The 22,062-nt window shown below is 43.4% G+C and overlaps 1 protein-coding gene across 6 annotated transcripts in view; it reads right to left on the bottom strand.

Moving 5' to 3' along the window:
- Nucleotides 1-1,021: 1,021 nt before the first annotated feature.
- ZNF26 (zinc finger protein 26) overlaps nt 1,022-22,062 on the bottom strand; it is a 45,623-nt gene continuing 24,582 nt past the window's right edge. For 3 of the 6 annotated variants that reach the window (XM_037994712.2, XM_073021285.1, XM_008005338.3), the window contains 3 exons: nt 16,367-16,493; nt 15,998-16,093; nt 1,022-13,712 (listed from right to left, as the gene is read on the bottom strand). In XM_037994712.2, coding sequence (XP_037850640.1) covers nt 12,367-13,712; nt 15,998-16,093; nt 16,367-16,466 — 1,542 coding nt within the window. In that variant the 5' untranslated portion in view covers nt 16,467-16,493 and the 3' untranslated portion in view covers nt 1,022-12,366. Of the gene's footprint in view, nt 13,713-15,997; nt 16,094-16,366; nt 22,046-22,062 lie in introns of those variants that run through there. The other 3 variants (XM_073021286.1, XM_073021287.1, XM_073021288.1) reach the window with 2 other exon arrangements.

The raw sequence follows: 22,062 nt of genomic DNA, 5'->3' as shown, positions 1-22,062 counted from the left end.
CCAACAGGGCGCCACTGCACTTCAGTCTCAGTGAGAGTGAGACTCTGTCTCAAAAAAAAAAAAAAAAAAAAAAGAAATGTATGAGCATGGGTTGGAGGTATAATTTCTCGACATCCCTAAACACTTCAGTGGTGAAACAGTGTCCCCCCCCCCCCAACTCAAAGAGATATGTTGGGGTCCTAATTTCCATACCTCAGAGTGACGCCTTATTTGGAGTGTCTTTACAGAGGTAATAATGTTAAAATGAGGACTTCAGAGTCATTATGACTGATGTCCCTATAAAAAGGGGAAGTTTGGACAGAGACATGCACATATAGAGGGGAGATTATGTGATGAGACATAGTGAGAAGACAGCCAGATACAAGCCGAGAGGAGCCTGGAACAGATCCTTCCCTCAGAGCCCTCAGAAGGAACCAAACCTGTCAATGCCTTGATTTCAAACATGCAGCCTCCAGAACAGTAAGATAATATATCTGTGTTGTTTAAGCCATCCAGTTTGTGGTTATTACAACACTCCTACACAATTTATACAATTGTTATTATACTGAGATACTAAGTCTCCAACTAGTATTGTTGAGTTGTCCATTTCTCTCTTCATTTCTGTCAGATTTTGCTTGATGTATTTTGGTGCTCTGTTATTAGGTACATATGTTTACAATTGCTATATCTTTTTTGCCTTTTTTATTGAGGCAAAATATAAATATATAAATAAAATGTAAATATATATCATTACCATTTTTAAGTGTACAGTTCAGCAATAATAAATACATTCATATTTTTCCCTTTCATCCCTCCCTCTCTTCCCAGCTTCTGGTAACCCTTATCTTCATGAGGTCCACTTTTTTAGCTTCCAAATAAGAGTGACAACATGCAATATTTGTCTTTCTGTGCTTGGCTTATTTCACTTAATATAATGGCTTTCAGTTCCATCCCAGTTGGTGCAAATGATAGGATTTTATTATTTTTTATGACTGGTCATATTGACTGTATTTATATATATCACATTTTCTTTATTCATCTGTTGATGCGCTCTTATGTTGATTTCTTTTCTTTTCTTTTTTTTTTTTTTTGAGACGGAGCTTCACTCTGTTGCCCAGGCTTGACTGCTGTGATGCAATCTCAACTCACTGCAACCTCCGCCTCCCAGGTTCAAGTGATTCTCCTGCCTCAGCCTCCTGAGTAGCTGGGACTACAGGTGTCCGCCACTATACCCAGTACTTTTTGTATTTTTAGTAGAGACAGGGTTTCACCATGCTGGCCAAGCTGGTCTTGAACTCCTGACCTCAAGTGATCCACCCATCTCGGCCTTCCAAAGTGCTGGGATTACAGGCGTGAGACACTGCGCCCGGCCTGACTTCCTATTTTTGGCTCTTGTGGATAGTGCTGCAGGAAACGCGGGAATGCAGGTGTCCCTTTGACGTACTGATTTCCTCTCTTTTGGATATCTGCCCAGTAGTGGGGTTGCTGGATCATATGACAGTTCTATTTTCAGTTTTTCTGAGGAGCCTCCATACTGTTCTCCACAGTGGCTGTACTAATTTACACTCCCACAACAGTGTACGAGGGCTGCCCTTCCTCCACATCCTCACCAGCATCTGTTCTTTCCTGTCTTTCTGATACAAGCCATTTTAACTGAAGAGGGATGATACCTGATTGTGGTTTTAATCTGCATTTCTCTGATAGTGATACTGAGCATTTTTTCATATACCTGTTAGACATCTGCATATCTTCTCTGAGAAACGTCTGTTCAGATCTTTTGCCTACTTTAAAATTGGATTTGGAGTTTGGGGGATTTTTTTGTTATTTTTCTTTGTTTTTGCTATAGAGTTGTTTGAGCTCCTTGTATATTCTAGTAATTAACCCCTTGTCAAATGGATAGTGTGCAACTATTTTCTCCCACTCTGTGGGTTGTCTCTTCATTTGGTTGTTTCTTCAGCAGTATGGAAGCATCCTCCCTTGATGTAATCCCAATTGTCTATTTACAATTGTTACATCTTCTTGATGACTTATCTTTATAAAATACTTCTCTTTATCTCTAGTAAAACTTTTGTTTTAAACTCTATTATGTTGGATATTAGAAAGCCACTGGAGATTTACTATGGTTGCTGTTTGCATTTTATACCTTTTTCAATCCTTTACTTCTAATCCAATTGTATCTTTGAGTATGTACATTATGTCTCCTACACACAGTTGGATTTTTTTTATCATCACTTTGACAATCTGTGTCTTTTGACAGTTTAATCCATTCACACTTAATGTTATTACTGGCCAGGTGCGCTGGCTCATGCCTATAATCTTGGTGCTTTGAGAGGCCAGAATGGGAGGATTGCTTGAGCCCTGGAGCTTGAGACCCCATCTCTATAAATAAAATAAAATAGCCAGGCATGGTGGTATGCACCTGTAGTCCCACCTACTATGGAAGCTGAGGTGGGAGAATTGCTTAAAGCCAAGAGTTCAAGGCTGCAGTGAGCTGTGATCATGCGACTGCACTCCAGCCTGGGCAACAGAGCAAGACCCTCTTTAAAAAAAAGTTATTATTGATAGAGTTAGATTTACATAAGCTGCTTTCCCTTTTGTATTTTATGTCTCACATATTTTTATTCATCTATTTCTCCTTCACTTTTGTCTTTCCCTTAAGTGCATATTTTCTAATGTAATATTTTATTTCTTTAATGATTCCTTATAATATTTTTGCGTAATTTCCTTAGTGTTCGTTCTAGGGTGTGTTAAATACACACTGACTTATCAGAGTCTACTTCAGATTTATACTACCTTAATTCCAGTAAGATTTTTATAAACCCATTATTCCTATATAGCTCTAGCTCCCACCCCCACTTTTGTGCTGGTATTGTTATATACATGTTACAAACGCAACAACACATTGTTATAAATATTGCTTTATATATTTTATTTAAAGAAGCTGATAGAAGAACGAAGAGAAAGTATATATTAACAGCTTTTGTTACAGTAGCCTCTTTATTTCCTATTTCTGGTTCTCTCAGCTTATTCTTGTGGCTTTGCCATCTAGAGCCATTTCCTTACCCCAACATGACTTTTCTCCCACCCTCCTCCTTTGTGGTGTTACTGGTAGACACATTACACTTTTGTATGTTATAATCCAAACAGTATTGCATATTGTTTTATATAATTGCTTTTTTTTTTTTTTTGAGACAGAGTCTCGCTGTCGCCCAGGCTGGAGTGCAGTGGCGCGATCTCGGCTCACTGCAAGCTCTGCCTCCCGGGTTCGCACCATTCTCCTGCCTCAGCCTCCTGAGTAGCTGGGACTACAGGTACCTGCCACCACGCCCGGTTAATTTTTGTATTTTTGGCAGAGACGAGGTTTCACCGTGTTGGCCAGGATGGTCTCGATCTTCTGACCTCGTGTTTCGCCTGCCTCAGCCTCCCAAAGTGCTGAGATTACAGGCGTGCCACCACACCTGATCTATAATAACTGTTAATCAGTTATTAATAAAATAAAAAATCTGCACTTGTACTATCTTTTATTATTACATAACTACCCTTTACTGGTGCTCTTTTTCTGTGGAAACAAATTACTGCTGGGGTCATTCCTCAGACTGTTGCTCTTCAGTCTCCAAACTGATCACTGGAAATGATGTTAAGTGGGGCAGATCCCGTTCCCACTCCTTGGCTCTTGGACATGTGTGTACTGCCTACTGAGTAATCACTACCAGATAAGAGTCGGATTCCAGGACTGCATCTTGGAGGATGGTGCCCTATGCTTGTCAAGTACTGTCACTAAGCTGGTACTTCAACTCACCTTCAGCAGGTCATCCGATGCTCTGTCACACCAGCAGCTTCTAGGTGGTGAGGTAAGCATAAGGCGTGACCAATAGATCCCTTGGTTATGGGACCACCACTGCACCTTATCTATGGTGAAGTGGGTCTCCTTGTCTAATGCCCTGTCATGTGGGATAATCAGAATCTCTACTCTCCTAAAAATTATTAAATAGACTTCTTCCAATGTTACATACTATTATTTTCTGGGGTTTATTTCCATATTTTTGTACCACCAAATTACATCTTACAATTTTTAAGTCTGTTTAGATTTGGCCAAGCATGACTTTTTATTTTTTTGACTTATGTTTCCAACTTTCTTAGTATTAAATATTTTGTTTAAAATGACATTATTTCACCGTGGTTTGTGAACAACCCTTCTATTCTAGGTAGATGTTTTCTTTCAGCACATTGAAGACATTCTTTTACTGTCTTCTGATGTTTACTGCTGCTATTGAGAAATCAACCTAAGCATGTAAAATTGGAAAAGGGCAACTCAATGATAAAATATCAGACTTTCAACTAATATTCCCATCCTTACAACCTCCAATGATGATATCTGATAACATATTACAAATACAAAGAGAATTTTTTTTTTTTCCTGAGACAAGGTCTTCCTCTGTCACCCAGGCTGGAGTGCAGTGGTACAAATATGGCTGACTGCAGCCTCAACCTCCTGGGCTCAAGCAGTCCTCTGACCTCAGTCTCCAGAGTAGCTGGGACCACAGCCATAAGCCACCATGCCTGGGTATTTTTTTTTTTTTTTAGAGATAGGGTCTTGCTTTGTTGTCCAGACGGGTCTCAAATTCTTGAGCTCAAGTGATCCTCCTGCCTCCCAAAGTGCTGGGATTATAGGGAAAAGCCACTGCACCCAGCCAGAGTAGGGCTGATTTTAAATTTCATACCTGGGCCCCAAAGTGAGCTGTTATTTTCCTTTTACTGTGATGCTCTAAAAAAAAAAAAAAAAAAAAAAAAAGGGCAGCTACATTGTTTTTAAAAATTAAGGTTGCTCTGGCCAGGTACGGTGGCTCACGCCAGTAATCCCAGCACTCTGGGAGGCCGAGGCGGGTGGATCACCTGAGGTCAGGAGTACATGACCAGCCTGGCCAAAATGGTGAAACTCCATCTCTACTAAAAATACAAAAATTAGCCGGGCGTGGTGGCGCGTGCCTGTAATCTCAGCTACTCAGGAGGCTGAGGCAGGAGAATTGCCTGAACCCCAGAGGCGGAGGTTGCAGTGAGCCAAGATCACGCCACTGTACTCCAGCATGGGCGACAGAGTGAGACTCTGTCTCAAAAAAAAAAAAAAAAAAAAAAAAAAATTACCCCTACACTTTTTCACAATAACCCTTAAATCTTCAAGAGACTCACAAAACCAAAAGTCACTTCCTTCTCCCAACACTTACCCCCAAAATACATGGCATACTTAGTTCAGACTTCTATTAAAGAGTTAAAAATTCCATCAATAAACATCCAGCATGAATTTCTAAATAAATGTCTGCCTGAAGCACTTCTATTTGCCAGTAGAAGTAATATATTCAAGTGTCTCAGGTCAAGAGTTCCTTTTGGCCTCCAGCCTGATCTCAGACTGGGCTTTCCTCTTTGGGAACTCCTCTGCCCTCTACTCAAGACTGTCCTCTCGGCTGCTTTTGGCTTTTCGGCATCATTGACATTTGTCTTCTTTACTGTTATTATATAGTTTGTTTATGTCTTTATTTTTACTTTTTACAGAGACGAGGTCTTGCCCTGTCATCCAGGCTGGAACACAATCATGGCTCACTGCGTTCTCCACCTCCTGGGCTGAAGCGATCCTCCTGCCTCAGCCTCCCAAGTAGCTGGGACTATAGGCAAGCATCTTTTTTGTTCTTCTTTCTTATTCTTTTGCCACAAGTTGATAATTGAGGCCCATGCAAGTGAAGATGTAGACACGTGCCACAGTCAGGACTGTGCCATATACACAGTACATGTGTCTTTGCTTTGTTTTTTTCTTTTTTTTGAGGCGGAGTCTTACTCTGTCACCCAAGGTGGAGTGCAGTGGCATGATTTCTGCTCACTGAAACCTCCGCCTCCCGGGTTCAAGCGATTCTTCTGCCTCAGCCTCCCGAGTAGCTGGGATTACAGGCGTCCGCCACCAGGCCCGGCTAATTTTTGTATTTTTAGTTGAAATGGGATTTCACCATATTGGCCAGGCTGGTCTCGAACTCCCGACCTTGTGATCTGCCCACCTCAGCCTCTCAAGGTGCTGGGATTAGAGGCGTGAGCCACCGCTCCTGGCCGTGATTTTCATAAATACCATTTACATGATGTAAAAGCAGTGGCCCCAGGAGAACAGGACAGCATTCTACAATAGTCAGTCATCCCACAGTAATGGGGAACCTCTGGATTTCAGCAGTGCCCTTCAGTATTTCAAATAAAACAGAGGTTGGCCAACCAAATGCAAATCTAAAAAATACTACATAGACACAAAAGCCAAAGTGATGTCACCCTTCATTAGTGATCACAGGAAGGGTAAAGGAATCCTGAACTCAAGTATTACCCAGTTTGCATTGGCTACACCTTTCCGTGGAAGGCTGGACTGTCTTGCCAATACACCTGTTGTTTCCTAATGTTGCCCTATTCTTTATGGTTCTGTTATCTTATCTGTAATGAACAACTCAAACTGCTATGTTTTCTGATTTTCTGAAAAATTAAAATCCTTCTGTTTCTTAATTCCACTTTTATATAAGAATGCTTTTAAATGCAAAATAACTCCCAACTGAAAGTGGCATAACGACTGACTTGCCAATCATTGGTTCTAAGTATTTCAGTTCTTCTTTCTTGTTCTTTTGCCACAAGTTGATCATTGAGGCCCAAGCAAGTGCAAATACAGATACATACCACAGCTAGGATTGTGCCACATACACAGTACACGTGTCTGTGATTTTCATAAACACTATTTACATGATGTAAAAGCAGTGGCCCCAGGAGAACAGGACAGCATTCCACAACAGTTAATTATCCCACAGCAATGGGGAACCTCTGGGTTTCAACAATGCCCTTCAGTATTTCAAATAATACTTGCAAGTCCTTAGTCCTTATACCACTTTAAGTTACAGGTTCTTTTACTTGCATTTAAAAGCATTCTTATATATTACAGGTGGAGGCTCACGCCTGTAATACCAGCACTTTAACAGGCTGAGGTGGGGAGATCACTTAAGGTCAGGAGTTTGAGAACAGCCTGGCCAACATGGTGAAAATCCACCTCTACTGAAAAAACAAAACTTAGCTGGGTATAGTGACGCACACCTGTAGTCCCAGCTACTCAGAAGGGTGAGGCATGAGAATCGCTCAAGCCTGGGAGGCAGAGGATGCAGGGAGCTATGATCGTGCCACTGCATTCCAGCCTGGGTGACACAGCGAGACTCTCCCTCGAAAAAGACTAAGGACTTTTTTTAATACTAAATTTGGAAGAAAGTAGTTCCAGGGTTGGATCGCAATTCAATTATTTTGAAAAAGCCAGGATTTTGCCACCTCTATTGCTATTCCTAGTGAGATGTTTCGCATTTTGATCACAAACCAATCACATCATCACACACCAATATAAAACAAATGGGAAAGCGAGTTTGCATGCGATCAAGGAATACCACTCCCGGAAAATAACCGGCAGACTTTCGTCATATGTTATTGGCAGGACCTCAGAGACATGACTCCTAAACTAATTAGCAGCAGAGGGAAATGAGGTTTCCACCCTCCCTGTGGACAGTACTACCTTGATACCAAATAAATGTGGATTTCTTACCAAGGCAAAGATACTCTGGTAGCCAATGATTACTACAGAACACGGTTAGTAACTGTCCACTCCTCTGCTTTTCTGAGCCACTATTCAGTGAAGCTTTCCCTGAGGGAGTCCTGTACAGGCAAGCGGAAGTGTTCACCCTGATACCGTTTGGCTTTGCCACGCCAGCACCAAATTATCCCAAGCGCAGAACTAGTTTTTACGTGAATTTGATAGTTTGAATGTTGCTGAACTTGCAGATGGGATTTGGGACCTTAAAACTGAGCATGTTGCAAACACAAAAAACACTTCGCACGCAGTCCCCAGTACAAGCTTCCGCATCCCTCCCTTCTGTGGGTGGGCAGACTTTCCCTACTTTGTCCTTTTGCTATGGGTGCTGTCCACTGATGCTCTGCCTTTAATGCAGAATTTGCAGTCCACAAGTCTTAAAGTTGAAATCTCGCACACACTGTTAGAATGTGGTCTGGTCTGCAAGCTAGTAGCAGTCTCTATGAATTTATCAACTATAAACAGGCACGTGACATGGTCATGGCATCAGAGGCAGAGTGGGCTCTTCGCCTTGTGAGAGTACAGACTTGTGAAGGAATTGTTGTATTTGTGTGGTGAGTTACATGGGCACAAACTGCCTACCAGAGCAGCACCGGACTATGATGTCCTGGGAAACAACCACTGGAGAAGATTCAATGGTCCACATTCCTTGGATCAGAACTCCGACTTGGCTCATCAGATCACAGTATTATGATCTGATATGTGAGGTCGGAGCTAGTATTCAACAGCCTCTGAAGCTACTTGGGTTATGAGTATAGCACCCTAAAAATGACAGGAAATAGGTTCACATTATATTCTTTCTTCAACAGTATATGGTCTATGGCTAATTCAAGGAACATGGGCTCTTTGAAGCAAGTATGCAAGTTGGGCTGGGGGCCATGGCACTCACATTGCCTGTTACATCAGATGCTTCGATTTTACAGACAAATCCTTAAATGGGTTGAATTCCATTCTTAGAGTTCACAATTAACAATCAACTGGAGACCTCATTACCATGCCCACCCTACCACCCTACACTAATCAAACCAACCTAGTTTAGTTGTTAAGGGCCATTACCAGTCTTCTGAAAGAACAGTATCCTCCAAGAGATGATGGATTTGATTAACAGATGCTCTCACCCACATTCCCGGCCTAGGGACAGCAGCTACTACTTTCTTCTTTTTGAGACGGAGTCTCGCTCTGTCACCCAGGCTGGAGTGAGTGGCGCGATCTCAGCTCACTGCAAGCTCCACCTCCCGGGTTCACACCATTCTCCCGCCTCAGCCTCCCTAGTAGCTGGCACTACAGGTGCCCACCACCACACCTGGCTAATTTTTTGTATTTTTAGTAGAGACAGGGTTTCACCGTACTAGCCAGGATGGTCTCAATCTCCTGACCTCGTGACCCACCCGCCTTGGCCTCCCAAAGTGCTGGGATTACAGGCGTGAGTCACCACGCCCAGCCAGCAGCTACTACTTTCAATAACACATTTGTATTGGGTCTTGGTGGAGGGAAAAGGCTTAGGGTCTTAGGAACACATAATGGATTCAATCCCAGCATGTCACAAAGCATTACCATTCTTTCTTCTAGATTATGGCAAAGTTCCTGACATTTGTTCTTCCCCTTGCCATGAGCCAGTGTTGGATCTGGTCTTGCCCTAGCTGCTGCAGCTAACTTTTAAAACCATCATCATGGACAGGTGTGGTGGCTCACGCCTGTAATTCCAGAACTTTGGGAGGCCAAGACAGGTGGATCACCTGAGGTCAGGAATTCAAGACCAGCCTGGCCAACATGGTAAAACCCCATCTCTACTAAAAATACAAAAATTAGCCGGGCGTGGTGGCATGAGCCTTGTAATCCCAGTTACTCGAGAGGCTGAGGCAGGAGAATCACTTGAACCCAGGAGGCGGAGCTTGCAGTGAGCCAAGATGATGCCATTCATTCCAGCCTGGGCGACTGAGTGAGACTCCGTCTCAAAAAAAAAAAAAAACCAAAAAACAAAAAACCATCATCACTGCTGGGTGTCAGCGCACCAAGTATATGCTGCAAGTAACTGCCCTTCACTGAACACCCTCAAAGGATTTCACAGTATTTACCCGCTCCCCCGACTTTTTTTCTGAGACAGGGTCTCACTGTTGCCCAGACTGGAGTGCAGTGCAGCTCACTGCATCCTTAACCTCAAGCAATCCTCCTGCCTCCACCTCCTGAGGAGCCGGGATTGCAGGTGTGCGCCACTGTGCCCAGCTTTTAAAACCTTTTGTAGACAGGGTTTTGCCACGTTGCCTTGGGTTTTGTCATGTCGAGAAGTTTGGATGTATCACTCATTCCTGCAATGCTCTATGTATGAATTCTACCTATTTCCCTCAATGAGCAATCCCATCCCAGGGCATGTTCAGTGTAGGTTCTTGTCACCAAACTGGTAAAAATAAGCCATGGGGAATTGGTAGAATAAGTTTCCTCCTGCAAGGCAAATTCCACATTTTCCCAGAAAAGGGAAGGGGTTCTATTTATATCAGGAGGTGGCAGGTGTTTTATACCTCAGCTACTCAACTGTGCCATTGCTGTGCAAAAGCAGTCAAATAATACACAAATATATTTAGCCATGTTCTAACAACAGTTATTTATGGACACTCAAGTTTGAATTTTATATATTGCCAACATCTAGTCTATATCCTTAAATGAAGCACCTGCAGTGCAAAGTACATCAGAAGAGTTTGCTAGGCCGAGTCCTCAGGTTCTTCCCAGATATTCCTATTCAAATTATCAAGGGATAACTTTTTTTTGGCGAGGGGGAAGAGGAGAATATGGATAACTTTTTCAATGCATGTTTACATTAAGGGATTTAGTAAACATCTGAGGTGAACTGACTTTAATTCACCAAGCCAAATATACTATTTGATTCCCACCATCTCACTCCTACAGCTGTGAGAAACTTTTACAGCAATGTCAAAATTGCTAAGTCTGACACTCCAACCTGAGATGAGATTTCAGGGCTTCAGGCCTGGCATTCTTATGATCTAAGATCTAGCACGATCAAAATCAGCCATCTCCGTCCCATCTCAGATTTTCTCATAAATTTAAAATTTTTAAAAGGCTATAGTTCTTCGGAGTTTCCAAAATTTCAGCGTCAGGGACAACATTTCAGGTGTACAGAAACAATAACACTAGTTCACATGATGGGCTAAAAGTTGCTATCTTCAAATATAAACAAGAATGAGATTTTCTTGTCTCAGGAAAAACAGACAAACCTAAATCATGTACCCCACTTTGTCAACTACATGCTACCAAGGCAACAACTCATCAGTTAAAGCCTTTAGGTTACAAGAAATAGAAAGCTGGCCGGGCATGGTGGCTCACACCTGTAATCCCAAGACTTTGGGAGGCTGAAGTGGGCGGATCACCTGAGGTCAGGAGTTCAAGACCAGCCTGGCCAACATGGTGAAACCCCGTCTCTACTAAAAATACAAAAATTAGCCAGGCATGGCGGCAGGCAGCTGTAATCCCGGCTACTCGGGAGGATGAGGCAAGGGAATTGCTTGAACCTGGGAGGCGGAGGTTGCAGTGAGCTGAGATCACGCCATTGCACTCCAGCCTGGGGGACAAGAGCAAAACTTAGTCTCAAAAAAATAAAAAAGAAATAGAAAGTCATTCTTCTTAAGAAAAAAAACCAAAAACCCAAACAACAAAAAGTAAAAGATACTTTTATTGAGAAGTGAGGAAACAACAGAAGACCAGAGAAGCAGGTTCTAAAGGGATAGTATCCACAGTTATTCTTGTAATCAGTTAGCCAGAATGAATGGATGTTCTCAACAGAATTCTGGGACAAGATTGAACGAGTTCCCACATTTTCTGGTTCACGTGTGAATGAATTACAGACTCAAAATTCTGAAAAAGAGATTACCATTATCCAACAATGGGTAAAATGCTCACCTGTAGCTAGTGGAACGGATACCTGAAAGACACTACCACAGGAAGCACCCCAGAGAGGGGAGGTATTTCTCCAGAGAAAACAAGGGTGCTCATGTCAATCAATGGACAACAGGCACGGAACTGCAAAATATAATAAACGTTCATTACAATGAGTTCTCTCAAGCGGCAGCCCTGTAATAAACACCAGATCTGCTTATGAAAAAGAAAAGACAATTAGCATTTAATATGGAAAATACTGGGGGACATTATTCCACAAACTATCAAATATATATATATATATATATAGTTAGATAGAACAAGTTACATTAAAATATAAAATACTAAAAATTTTAGAAATACTTTTCAGTGTTAACTCAGGGAAGTCATATGAAATATCCCTTAACTTTAAGAATCTGTTCCCTGTGTTTTTCCTGAACATTACTTTATTTACATATTTTGTAAAAAACAACTTTATACTCCACCATGAAAAGTCAACTGTTCATAACCGAGATTTTATTTTACAAAAACACAGCTTCAAATCTGGAATGTGACTTTCCATGGGAAATGCTTCCTTAATTTATTGAACTTATAAGGTGTTCCTCGTGTAAATTCTCTGAATCTTCATGATGATACTACAACATCTGATACACTTATTGCTCCGCATTCCTTCCACTATTTTCATCTACAAAGATTTGCAACTTATTTCTGAAAGCTTTTACACTCATCCCAAATATGGTTGGTCTCTCTCCTCTCTGATTTTTGACATGAGTGTAGTTTTAGGGCCTCCTGCTTGTAAATCCCGTCTACATTATCCGAAGTCTCCTGAACATCAGTTTCTCACATTGCATCATTCCGATTTCTCATTTATGAGTCTTCCGATGTATACGAAGCCCTGAATTCCAACAGAAGGATTTCCCACATTCAGAGCACTTCCACGGTTTCTCTCCAGTGTGAACTCTCTGATGTTCACTGAGAGATGACTTCTGAGTGAAGGCTTTTCCACATTCACTGCATTTAAAAGGTTTCTCTCCTGAATGAGTTTTCTGGTGTATTTGAAGTGATGCCTTCCTAGGGTAGGCTTTTTCACATTCATTGCATTCATAGGGCTTCTCCGTTGAATGAGTTCTCTGATGTATAATCAGCTGTGATTTTCCACAAAAGGCTCTCTCACACAAACTACATTCATAGGGTCTCTCTCCGGTGTGTGTTCTCCTATGGATAACAAGGTATGACTTGCTACTGAAAGCCTTCCCACATTCACTGCATCCATAGGGCTTCTCTCCCGCATGAGCTCTCAGATGTGCAGTGAGCTGTTCCTTCCTACCAAAGGCTTTCCCACATTCACCGCATTGGTAAGGATTATTTCCTGTGTGAACTCCCTGATGTACGATGAGTTGTGTCTTCATATTGAAGGCTTTCCCACAATCACTGCATTGATAGGGTTTTTCTCCTGTATGCATTCGGACGTGAACAAGGAGATAGGACTTACTCCTAAAGGCTTTCCCACATTCACTGCATTTATGTGGTTTCACTCCTGTATGCGTTCTCTGGTGTACAACGAATGGAGACTTCAAACTAAAGGCTTTCCCACATTCACTGCATTCATAGGGTTTCACTCCTGTGTGACTTCTCTGGTGTAAAAGCAGCTGTGATTTCCAACTATAGGCTTTCCCACATTCACTGCAGCCATAGGGTTTCCCTCCTGTGTGAATTTCCTGATGGACAATGAGCTGTGACCTGAAAGAGAAGACCTTCTCGCACTCACTACATGAGTAGGGTTTTTCTCCTGTATGAACTCTCTGATGAGCATTAAGGTTTGACTTGGCACTGAAGGCTCTTTCACATTTACTGCATTCATAAGGCCGCTCTCCTGTATGAATTCTGAGATGTACAATGAGCTGTGACTTACAACGAAAAGCTTTCCCACATTCACTACACACACAATTTTTTTCTATGCTATGAGTTCTCTGATGCTTAAGAAAATATGGTTCTTCATAACCAGGAAACTTATCAGGATTCCTTCTCAAATAACTTCTGCTTGAAGCTGAGTTTTGTGTCAAACTTTTCCCATGTGTGTTATAGAGTCTCTGTCTTGAAGAATCATGGGTTTTGCTCAGATTAAGTCTTCCCAACACACCACAAGCATAGCTTCTTTCAATACTTTCAAGCTCATCTTGATTGTTCTGGTACCATTCTTCCCACCCATCTACAAAAAACAAACAAAAGATAACTTTTTGAATTATAACATAAACCTGATATGGAATTAAACAGTATTAGGACTGTCATGTAATCAACCTTTCTCTTTTGGTAACAAGTCTACCACACTGGTTCAAAAGAAATACTGGCCAAGCATGGGGGCAAGGGAACTGAATCAAAACAGACCAAAATAGGCCCCTCGTGAAAACTGGCAGCAAATTACCAGCAATCAAAAATAGTTTTTAAAATAGAGGTTTAAAACTGGCACTTGGATTAGCCAGGCATGGTGGCGGGCACCCGTAATCCCAGCTACTAAGGAGGCTGAGGCAGGAGAATCACTTGAACCCGGGAAGCAGAGGTTGCAGTGAGCCGAGATTGTGCCACAGCACCAAGTACAAAGTTCCTGAGGAGGAAGCCTGACTGACAGAGTTTAAGAAATAGAAAAAGGCCAGGATAGCTAAAACCCACTGAGTGAATGAATGAAAGCAGAACCAAATTATTCAAAACCATGGCAAAAAGTTCTTTACATTTCTAAGATTTTTTTTTTTTTTTTGGAGACAGGGTCTTTGCTCTGTCATCCAGGCTGGAGTGCAGTGGCGCAATCTTGGCTCACTGCAGCCTAGACCTTCTGGGTTCAAGTGATCCTCCATGTCAGATTCCTGAGTAGCTGGGACTATAGGCACTCGCCACCACACCCAGCTAATTTTTGTATTTTTAGTAGAGATGGGGTTTCCCTTGTTGGCCAGGCTGGTCTCAAACTCCTGAGCTCAAGTGATCTGCCCACCTTTGCCTCCCACAGTGCTGGGATTACAGGCATGAGCCACTGTGCCCAGCCTAAAGGTTTTTAATTACAGAAAATCTCAGTCTTCTGCATTTAAAAGATCAGTTTGACTGTTCTATAAAAAGTAAGAAAAGGGCAGAGAACCACTTTAGACAGTTATTGCAGCAGTCCAGAATGAGATAATCTGAACTACACTTCTTGATATACTTTGGATACCTATTCCCGCCCAAGTCCCATGTTGAATTATAATCTCCCATGCTGGAGGTGGGGCCTGGTGGGAAGTGTTCGCATCTGGATCACAGGAGCAGATCCCTCATGGCTTGGTGCAGTCTTCATGATAGTGAGTTCTTGTGAGATCTGGTCATTTGATATTATGTGGCACATTCCCCGCCCCTTCTTGCTCCTGCTTTCACCATGTGATGTGCCTGCTCCTGCTTTGACTTCCACTATGACCGGAGCTACCTGAGACCTCCCCAGAAGCAAATGCTGCCATGCTTCCCGTACAGCCTGCAGAACTCTGAGCCAATTAAACCTCTTTTCTTATAAATTACCTAGTCTCAGGTGTTTCTTTATAGCAATGAAAGAATGGCCTAACACATGTCTGGAATTGAGGAAATTTGGAACATATGGGAGAGAACTAAGATGATTTGCTGAGGGACTGGATGTGGGAGCACAGAAGGGGAGGAGTCAACAGCTTGAATGGCAAGATGGCACTGCTCCTTAGAGATGGAAACACTAAGAAAGAAACTTGTGGAAGAAAATGAAGGACTCTGGCTATTTCTTTTGAGGAAGAGTGGTAATTTTAGAAGGAAATCCCCATTTCTGAAACTGAGAGTAAAGTCTGGGAAAGCATGGGGTAGCGCTCCCACAGGCAGGTAAAACCCAGGACTCAAGTGCCAAAGAGAAGACCTCAATTTTGATGTTACAACACTGTGGGGAAAGCTTAAACCTTCAGAATGGAAGAGTCTTTCGACAGTTACAACATAGGAGAGGAGAGCCAAACTGGGAAAAAATGCCCCTCTGAACAACGCAAAAGGGAAGTGTAAGGTGTGTAAAATCACTCAAAGATACAGGGGACACCAGGACTAAGACTGTGAGTCAAGTCTAGGGGATTTAACTGTGGAAGGCAAAGGAGGAAATAAAAGAAAGGGAAATAGAGGGCCACGAGCCACACCAAGTGAGGGGAAAAAGAAATCCCCTAAGGTCTCGATGCCCAATGAAACCCATGACCATGACCGTGGGGAGGAGGCAAACTTACCCAAAAGCAAACCTGGAGCAGAGTTCAGGGAAGAGGGGCCTGCCTGCCTCTCAACAGTGAGGGGGAGAAAACCCAAATATATGAAGAGTGACGGCGATTTCCTTATGTGAGGAGCTCCTGGCTTCATCCTGAGTCAGCTCCAGTAGCTCAAGGACTTCCAGAAGCATTTCTGAAGACAACACTGCAAGTGCCCACTCCTCAGGTACTCACCAGCTCACTCCCATGCCTCCCACCTTCCTCATTCTCACTCACCCACCTGGACAGCTCTGCCTGGAAATTTTGGCATTTATTATCCATGGATCTTCTCCTTGTTCCAACTTGAAGATTAAGTCAGGCTTGGTACCATGATACCCTGTTGATGGGAAATCATAAAGGGTGGGGACCATGCTGTTAGGGACAGGACCGAGGAATCAAGAGCTACAGAGGAAAACTGCTCATCTCACTTGGGGAAAGATTACAATTAGGAAGTGAGGGACAAATAGGGACGAAGGAAATTTGACCCCTAAAGTTCAAGTTCATAACCATTAAGCACTTCAGAGATCCCAGAGTAGGTCAACAACAAAAACAGGGATGGCAATTTATTACTCACTATCTGAGTGATGTGATGTTGAGATGCAGCACTTACCCACTGATAACAGGTTATGATAGTTTTCCAATATCACATCTCTGTATAGGTACTTCTGTGTAGAATCCAGTAGCTGCCATTCATCCCAGGTGAATTCCATAGATATATCCTTGAATGACAATAATCCCTGAAATAACACACACCCTGTTCAATTGGATGCAATTACATTAGGTGATGTAGAAAAGATGCAGAGGAACTGGGAAGGGAAAAATGTTCCTCTACCGACTATTTCCTGTGTCTGGTTTAGCATTTACTCTGTGAGAGAATTAAAAATCAATCAAGGAGTTCCGGGCATGGTGGCTCACGCCTGTAATCCCAGCACATTCAGAGGCCAAGGCAGGAGGATCACAAGGTCAGGAGTTCAAGACCAGCCTGACCAAGATGGTGAAGCCCTGTCTCTATTAAAAATACAAAAATTAGCCGGGCGCAGTGGCAGACTACCTGTAATTCCAGCTACTCAGGTGGCTAAGGCAGGAGAATCACTTGAACCCGGGCGGAAGAGGTTGCAGCACGCCGAGATTGCGCCACTGCACTCCAGCCTGGTCGACAGAGTGAGACTCCATCTCAAAAGAAAAAAAAAATCAATCAAGGAGCTTCTATTTGCCAGTACTCTCTTGGGTCCTGAAGATTTCAGGATGAATAAAATCCAGTTCTGTCTTCAAGAAGCTTTCTATCTTGTAGATAGGAACAAACATTTATACATGCAAACAAAGTAAGGTGTTCTGAGTCCTTGGTAAAAACATCCAGGGTACATTTTGCACAGGAATGAAGAGAGCCACTCAAGTAGTCTTAGAAGATTCATGATGTGTTCCTCAAGAAGTTGGGGTGGAAAGGGCAATCCAGGAGGTGTGTGGATGAGGTTCAACTGAGAACAGGGGGATAAACAAGAGAGTTTATCCTTCTACTTGCAGGAGTCTGAAGGCAATTGGTCTGGGGCTTCCATCTCTGCTCCACCTTACACGGCTTCCACTTCCAGGGCAACCCAGTCTAAGATGGCTCTAGTCATCACATCTGCATTCTAAGCAACAGCAAAGAGTGGGGGCTGGGAGGGAACAGCAGGGAAATTCAGAAATGGAGTCTGTTTCTGTATATGCCCAACTGAAAAACTGGCAAATCTATTATGAAAGAAAGAAAAAAAAAATAGATTGGAACATAATTTGCAGTCCCTGTACCAGGAGCAAGCATCACACAGAACACACGGTAGAGCCTGGTCATTCAAGGAACTGCAAATATTTCAGACACAGAAAAGATTGCTGTCTTTGTTTTCTATTTTTATAACAGAATACCAGAAACTGGGTGATTTATAAAGAAAAATGTTCATTTAGCTCAAGGTTCTGGGGGCCGGGAAGTCCACGAGCATGGTGCTGGCATCTGGTGAGGGCCTTCTTGCTATGTCGTAACTTGGTAGAAGGCATTACATGATGAGAGACAGGGAGCATGCCAGCTCAGGTCTCTCTTCCTATCCTTATAAAGCTACTAATCCCATCATAGGGGCCCTGCCCTGATGACCTTATCAAATCCTAAATACCTTCTACCTCCAAATATCATCAACGAATAAATTTAGGAATTAAATTTCCAACAAATTTGAAAGATACACTCAAACCATAGCGACGGCTACAATGGGTGAACAAGTAAAAGCTAGACTACAAAATAAACCTGGAGGCCGGGTACAGTGGCTCATGCCTATAAGCCCAGCACTTTGGGAGGCTGAGGGAAGCAGATCACAAGGTCAGGAGTTCAAGACTAGCCTGATCAACATGGTGAAACCTCATCTCTATTAAAAATACAAAAATTAGCCACCCGTGGTGGCAGGCGCCTGCAGTCCTAGCTACTCAGGAGGCTGAGGCAGGAGAATCGCTTGAACCAGGGAGGCAGAGGTTACAGTGAACCAAGATCGTGACATTGCACTCCAGCCTGGGCGACAGAGTGAGACTCTGTCTCAAATAAATAAATAAATAGGCCTGGAATGATTTTCCTAGTTTATAGAAAAATTGCCAGTGTAGGTTTATATAAATAAGAGAAACAATAGGGCAATGTTCAAAGAAATACGGCCTGAAAATTCTCCCAGAGTGAAAACAAATACAGGAGTTCACGTGATAAAAACCTACCAATTGAAATGCAAGATAAGTCAACCAAAAAAAAAAAAGTCCAAATTTAAGCAGATGGTAATGAAACGTCTGAAAATAAAGTAAAAAGAGAACACCTGATAACCAACTAAAAGGAAAGAACAATGCTTCCTGAAAGTGGGAGAGAAATAAAGTACAGAGAAAAAACAATGCTGATTCTGAAATCTTATACCAGCCAAACTAAAAGGCAAGAATAATGGAAAATAAAAGACATTTTCAAATATACAAGCACCTGGAAAATTTATATCTATCAAGTGTGGTAGTCATGCCTATAATCCCAGCATTTGGGAGGCTGAGGCGGGAGGATTACTTGAGGCCAAGAGTTTGAGACTATCCTGGGTCACATAGTTAGACCCCATCTTTACAAGCAACAAAAAATGTGTGGGCATGGTAGTGCACACCTGTAGTCCCAGCTACTCAGGAGGCTGAGGTGGAAGGATGGTTTGAGCACAGCAGTTTGAGGCGATAGTTGGCCATAACTGTACCACTGCACTTTACACTGGGCAACAGAACCAGACTCTGTCTCTAAAAAAAAATTTAACAACTTTTTTAAATTAAAAAAAAAAATACACTCTATACAGACAACATTAAGACACAGAAAGAATTGGTGGGAAGCTGGATACAATGGTGAGCACTGAAAACAGCAGAACGTAAATCTAAATATTGATTCAAACACATCTGAACTAAAATTATTATCAGCTATACGATTTAAGCATGTGTGTGATGCAAATAGATGAGAATCATAGAAAATGAAGGTATAAAGAAACATCTTTCACTTGGGAAAAGAGAAAATGCAACTGTATAGACTTCGGTTTAAAGGGAAACGTTCAGTGGGTCTGCGAATGACTTAGACAATCGAGCACTAAAATGTAGGGAGGGAGCGCGGAGGAAGTAGAGCTTCCAAAACAGTAGAGAAAAAACCGACCGACAAAGAACACATTCATGTTAGAAGAAACATACTGAAAACATAACTAAGACAGTCTGAAACTCATGAGATACACCAAAGAAAAAAATACAAATTAGACAATAAATGAAAAAAGATATCAGGTAAATGCTAAATCAATGAAAGCTGATACTCACAGAATTAGCACAAAATAATTGCATTTTTACATCAGTTTAACTCAAGGGGCTTAAACTAAAGGCATTTCTGTTTTTTGTTTTTTTTTTTTTTTTGAGACGGAGTCTCGCTCTGTCGCCCAGGCTGGAGTGCAGTGGCCGGATCTCAGCAAGCTCCGCCTCCCGGGTTCACGCCATTCTCCTGCCTCAGCTTCCCGAGTAGCTGGGACTACAGGTGCCCACCACCTCGCCCGGCTAGCTTTTTTTTTTTTGTATTTTTTAGAGACAGGGTTTCACCATGTTAGCCAGGATGGTCTCGATCTCCTGACCTCGTGATCCGCCCATCTCGGCCTCCCAAAGTGCTGAGATTACAGGCTTGAGCCACTGCACCCGGCCACTAAAGGCATTTCTTATGCATCCCAAGTAGCATGAAGGTCTCACTACAGCCAACAGCTCCTCTTGCTCAGGCACCTCCGCGTGGGTCACCATCCCTGCTGGCTCATCAATACTCGGCCATGATTCTTCTATGCTAGATGGCTTTTCTACAATATATAATTTCACAAATCAAAACACCTACAAAGCTGTAAGATTTATTAGGGAGGTTGAGGTGGAGACTACATGTGATTTGAAAGTAGGAACAGAGAGAATGGAGAGAAGATTTAAACATGACTATCAGTATCCTCCTCTATCTGAGACTCATTTAAATTACATACAGGAATATAGCACGCACAAACACACCTCTAAAAAAACAGGGAACTACGTAAACAGAAGCCAGTAAGATATTTTGATAAATTTTTAATAAACAGTAAGCCAAAAATCTGGTAACTGACTTCCCTGAGCAGAAGCTCTCCAGAGGTAAGCTGATGCACAGCAAACCATCTCTCCCACAGAAGCCCTAAAAGCTCTGGGAACAGTCATCCTGCATGAGGACAATGAGGTGTGAACTGAAAATAGCTAAAAGCAGTATACGAATTAGGCTCCCAGGTCCCACCCACCTAGGGTCTCCAGGGTGGGTGTTACTCAGCCAACACATGACTACCTAACATGCCAGTGGTGCTAGGTACTCTAAACAAAATCCAGGCTGGGCACCGTGGCTCACGCCTGTAATCCCAGCACTTTGGGAGGCCAAGGCGGGCGGATCACCTGAGCTCAGGAGTTCGAGACCAGCCTGGCCAACACGGTGAAACTCCGTCTCTACTAAAAATACAAAAACTAGCCTGATGTGGTGGTGCACGCCTGCAATCCCAGCTACTTGGAGGCTGGGACAGGAGAATCGCTTGAACCCATGAGGTGGAGGTTGCAGTTGAGTAGAGATCGCACCACTGCACTCCAGCCTGGGCGACACAGCAAGACTCTGTCTCAAAACAAAAAACAAACAAACGAAAAATCCGAGCAGGTAAGGGACAGGGTCACGAGACAGAGGGAGGCACGGGTGCTGTTTCAGACAGGGTGATCAGGGCAGCTCTCTGATGAGGTGATATCTGGGCAGAAATGCAAGTGCTGTGAGAAGGCACTGAAAGGTTTCTGGCTCTGACTTGTATTTTGAGGCGATCACTCTGACTGCTGTGGAAGAGGGAGGGGGTTGTAAGAGGAGATACCGGGGAGACCAGTTAGGAGGCAACTGTGTTAGTCCAAGGGAAGAAGGCGGCTTGGGCCAAGGTGACAGCGATGGGGATGATAAGCAGAGGCTGGACTCTGGGCATCCTGTGGGGACAGAGCCAGAACACAACCTGATAGAGACACCGTGGCACGCTTAGAGACAGAGGGGGGCCAGGAGGACACCCAGCAGCCTGGCCAAGCAAACTGCAGAACTTCCCCTTTAAAGAGGTGGAGAAGCCTGGGGATAACAAAGGGAGGAAAGAAGAGAGTAACTGGTCCATGAATGACTGAAGACGGGGGAGATCCAGCCAGAAAGCAGTCCACAGAAGTGAGTCACTGAAGGAGAAAAGTGACCTTGCTAGGAACACGTGGGAAGAAAGGGAAGCCGGTATCCATCCTCTCAAACACGAGGGGCTCCAAGAAAAGGGGACTGGGCAAGCGCCCCACACACAACCTGGACGTCTGCAAGAACTGACCAGGCTAAATCTGGGGACTTTTCAGAAGGAACTGACATGTGCTTAAGAATTTAAGTAAACAGGGATCCGATAACTGCTTTCCTGCAAACAATTCTGAAGGCAGAGACTGCAGGGGGACTTTTAAAAGCAGCAGGGGAGTGAGGGCTCAGCAGCTCACCTCAGGCAGGGGAGTGAGGGCTCAGCAGCTCACCTCAGGAAGGGCACCGTTCCCCTGCAGCTCACCTCAGGCAGGGCACCGTTTCCCTGCAGCTCACCTCAGGCAGGGCACCGTTTCCCTGCAGCTCACCTCGGGCAGGGCACCGTTTCCCTGCAGCTCACCTCGGGCAGGGCACCGTTTCCCTGCAGCTCACCTCGGGCAGGGCACCGTTTCCCTGCAGCTCACCTCGGGCAGGGCACCGTTTCCCTGCAGCTCACCTCGGGCAGGGCACCGTTTCCCTGC

The sequence above is a fragment of the Chlorocebus sabaeus genome, chromosome 11, assembly GCF_047675955.1.
Source record: "Chlorocebus sabaeus isolate Y175 chromosome 11, mChlSab1.0.hap1, whole genome shotgun sequence".
NCBI lineage: Eukaryota > Metazoa > Chordata > Mammalia > Primates > Cercopithecidae > Chlorocebus > Chlorocebus sabaeus.
This window is presented reverse-complemented; position numbering and strand designations above follow the sequence as displayed.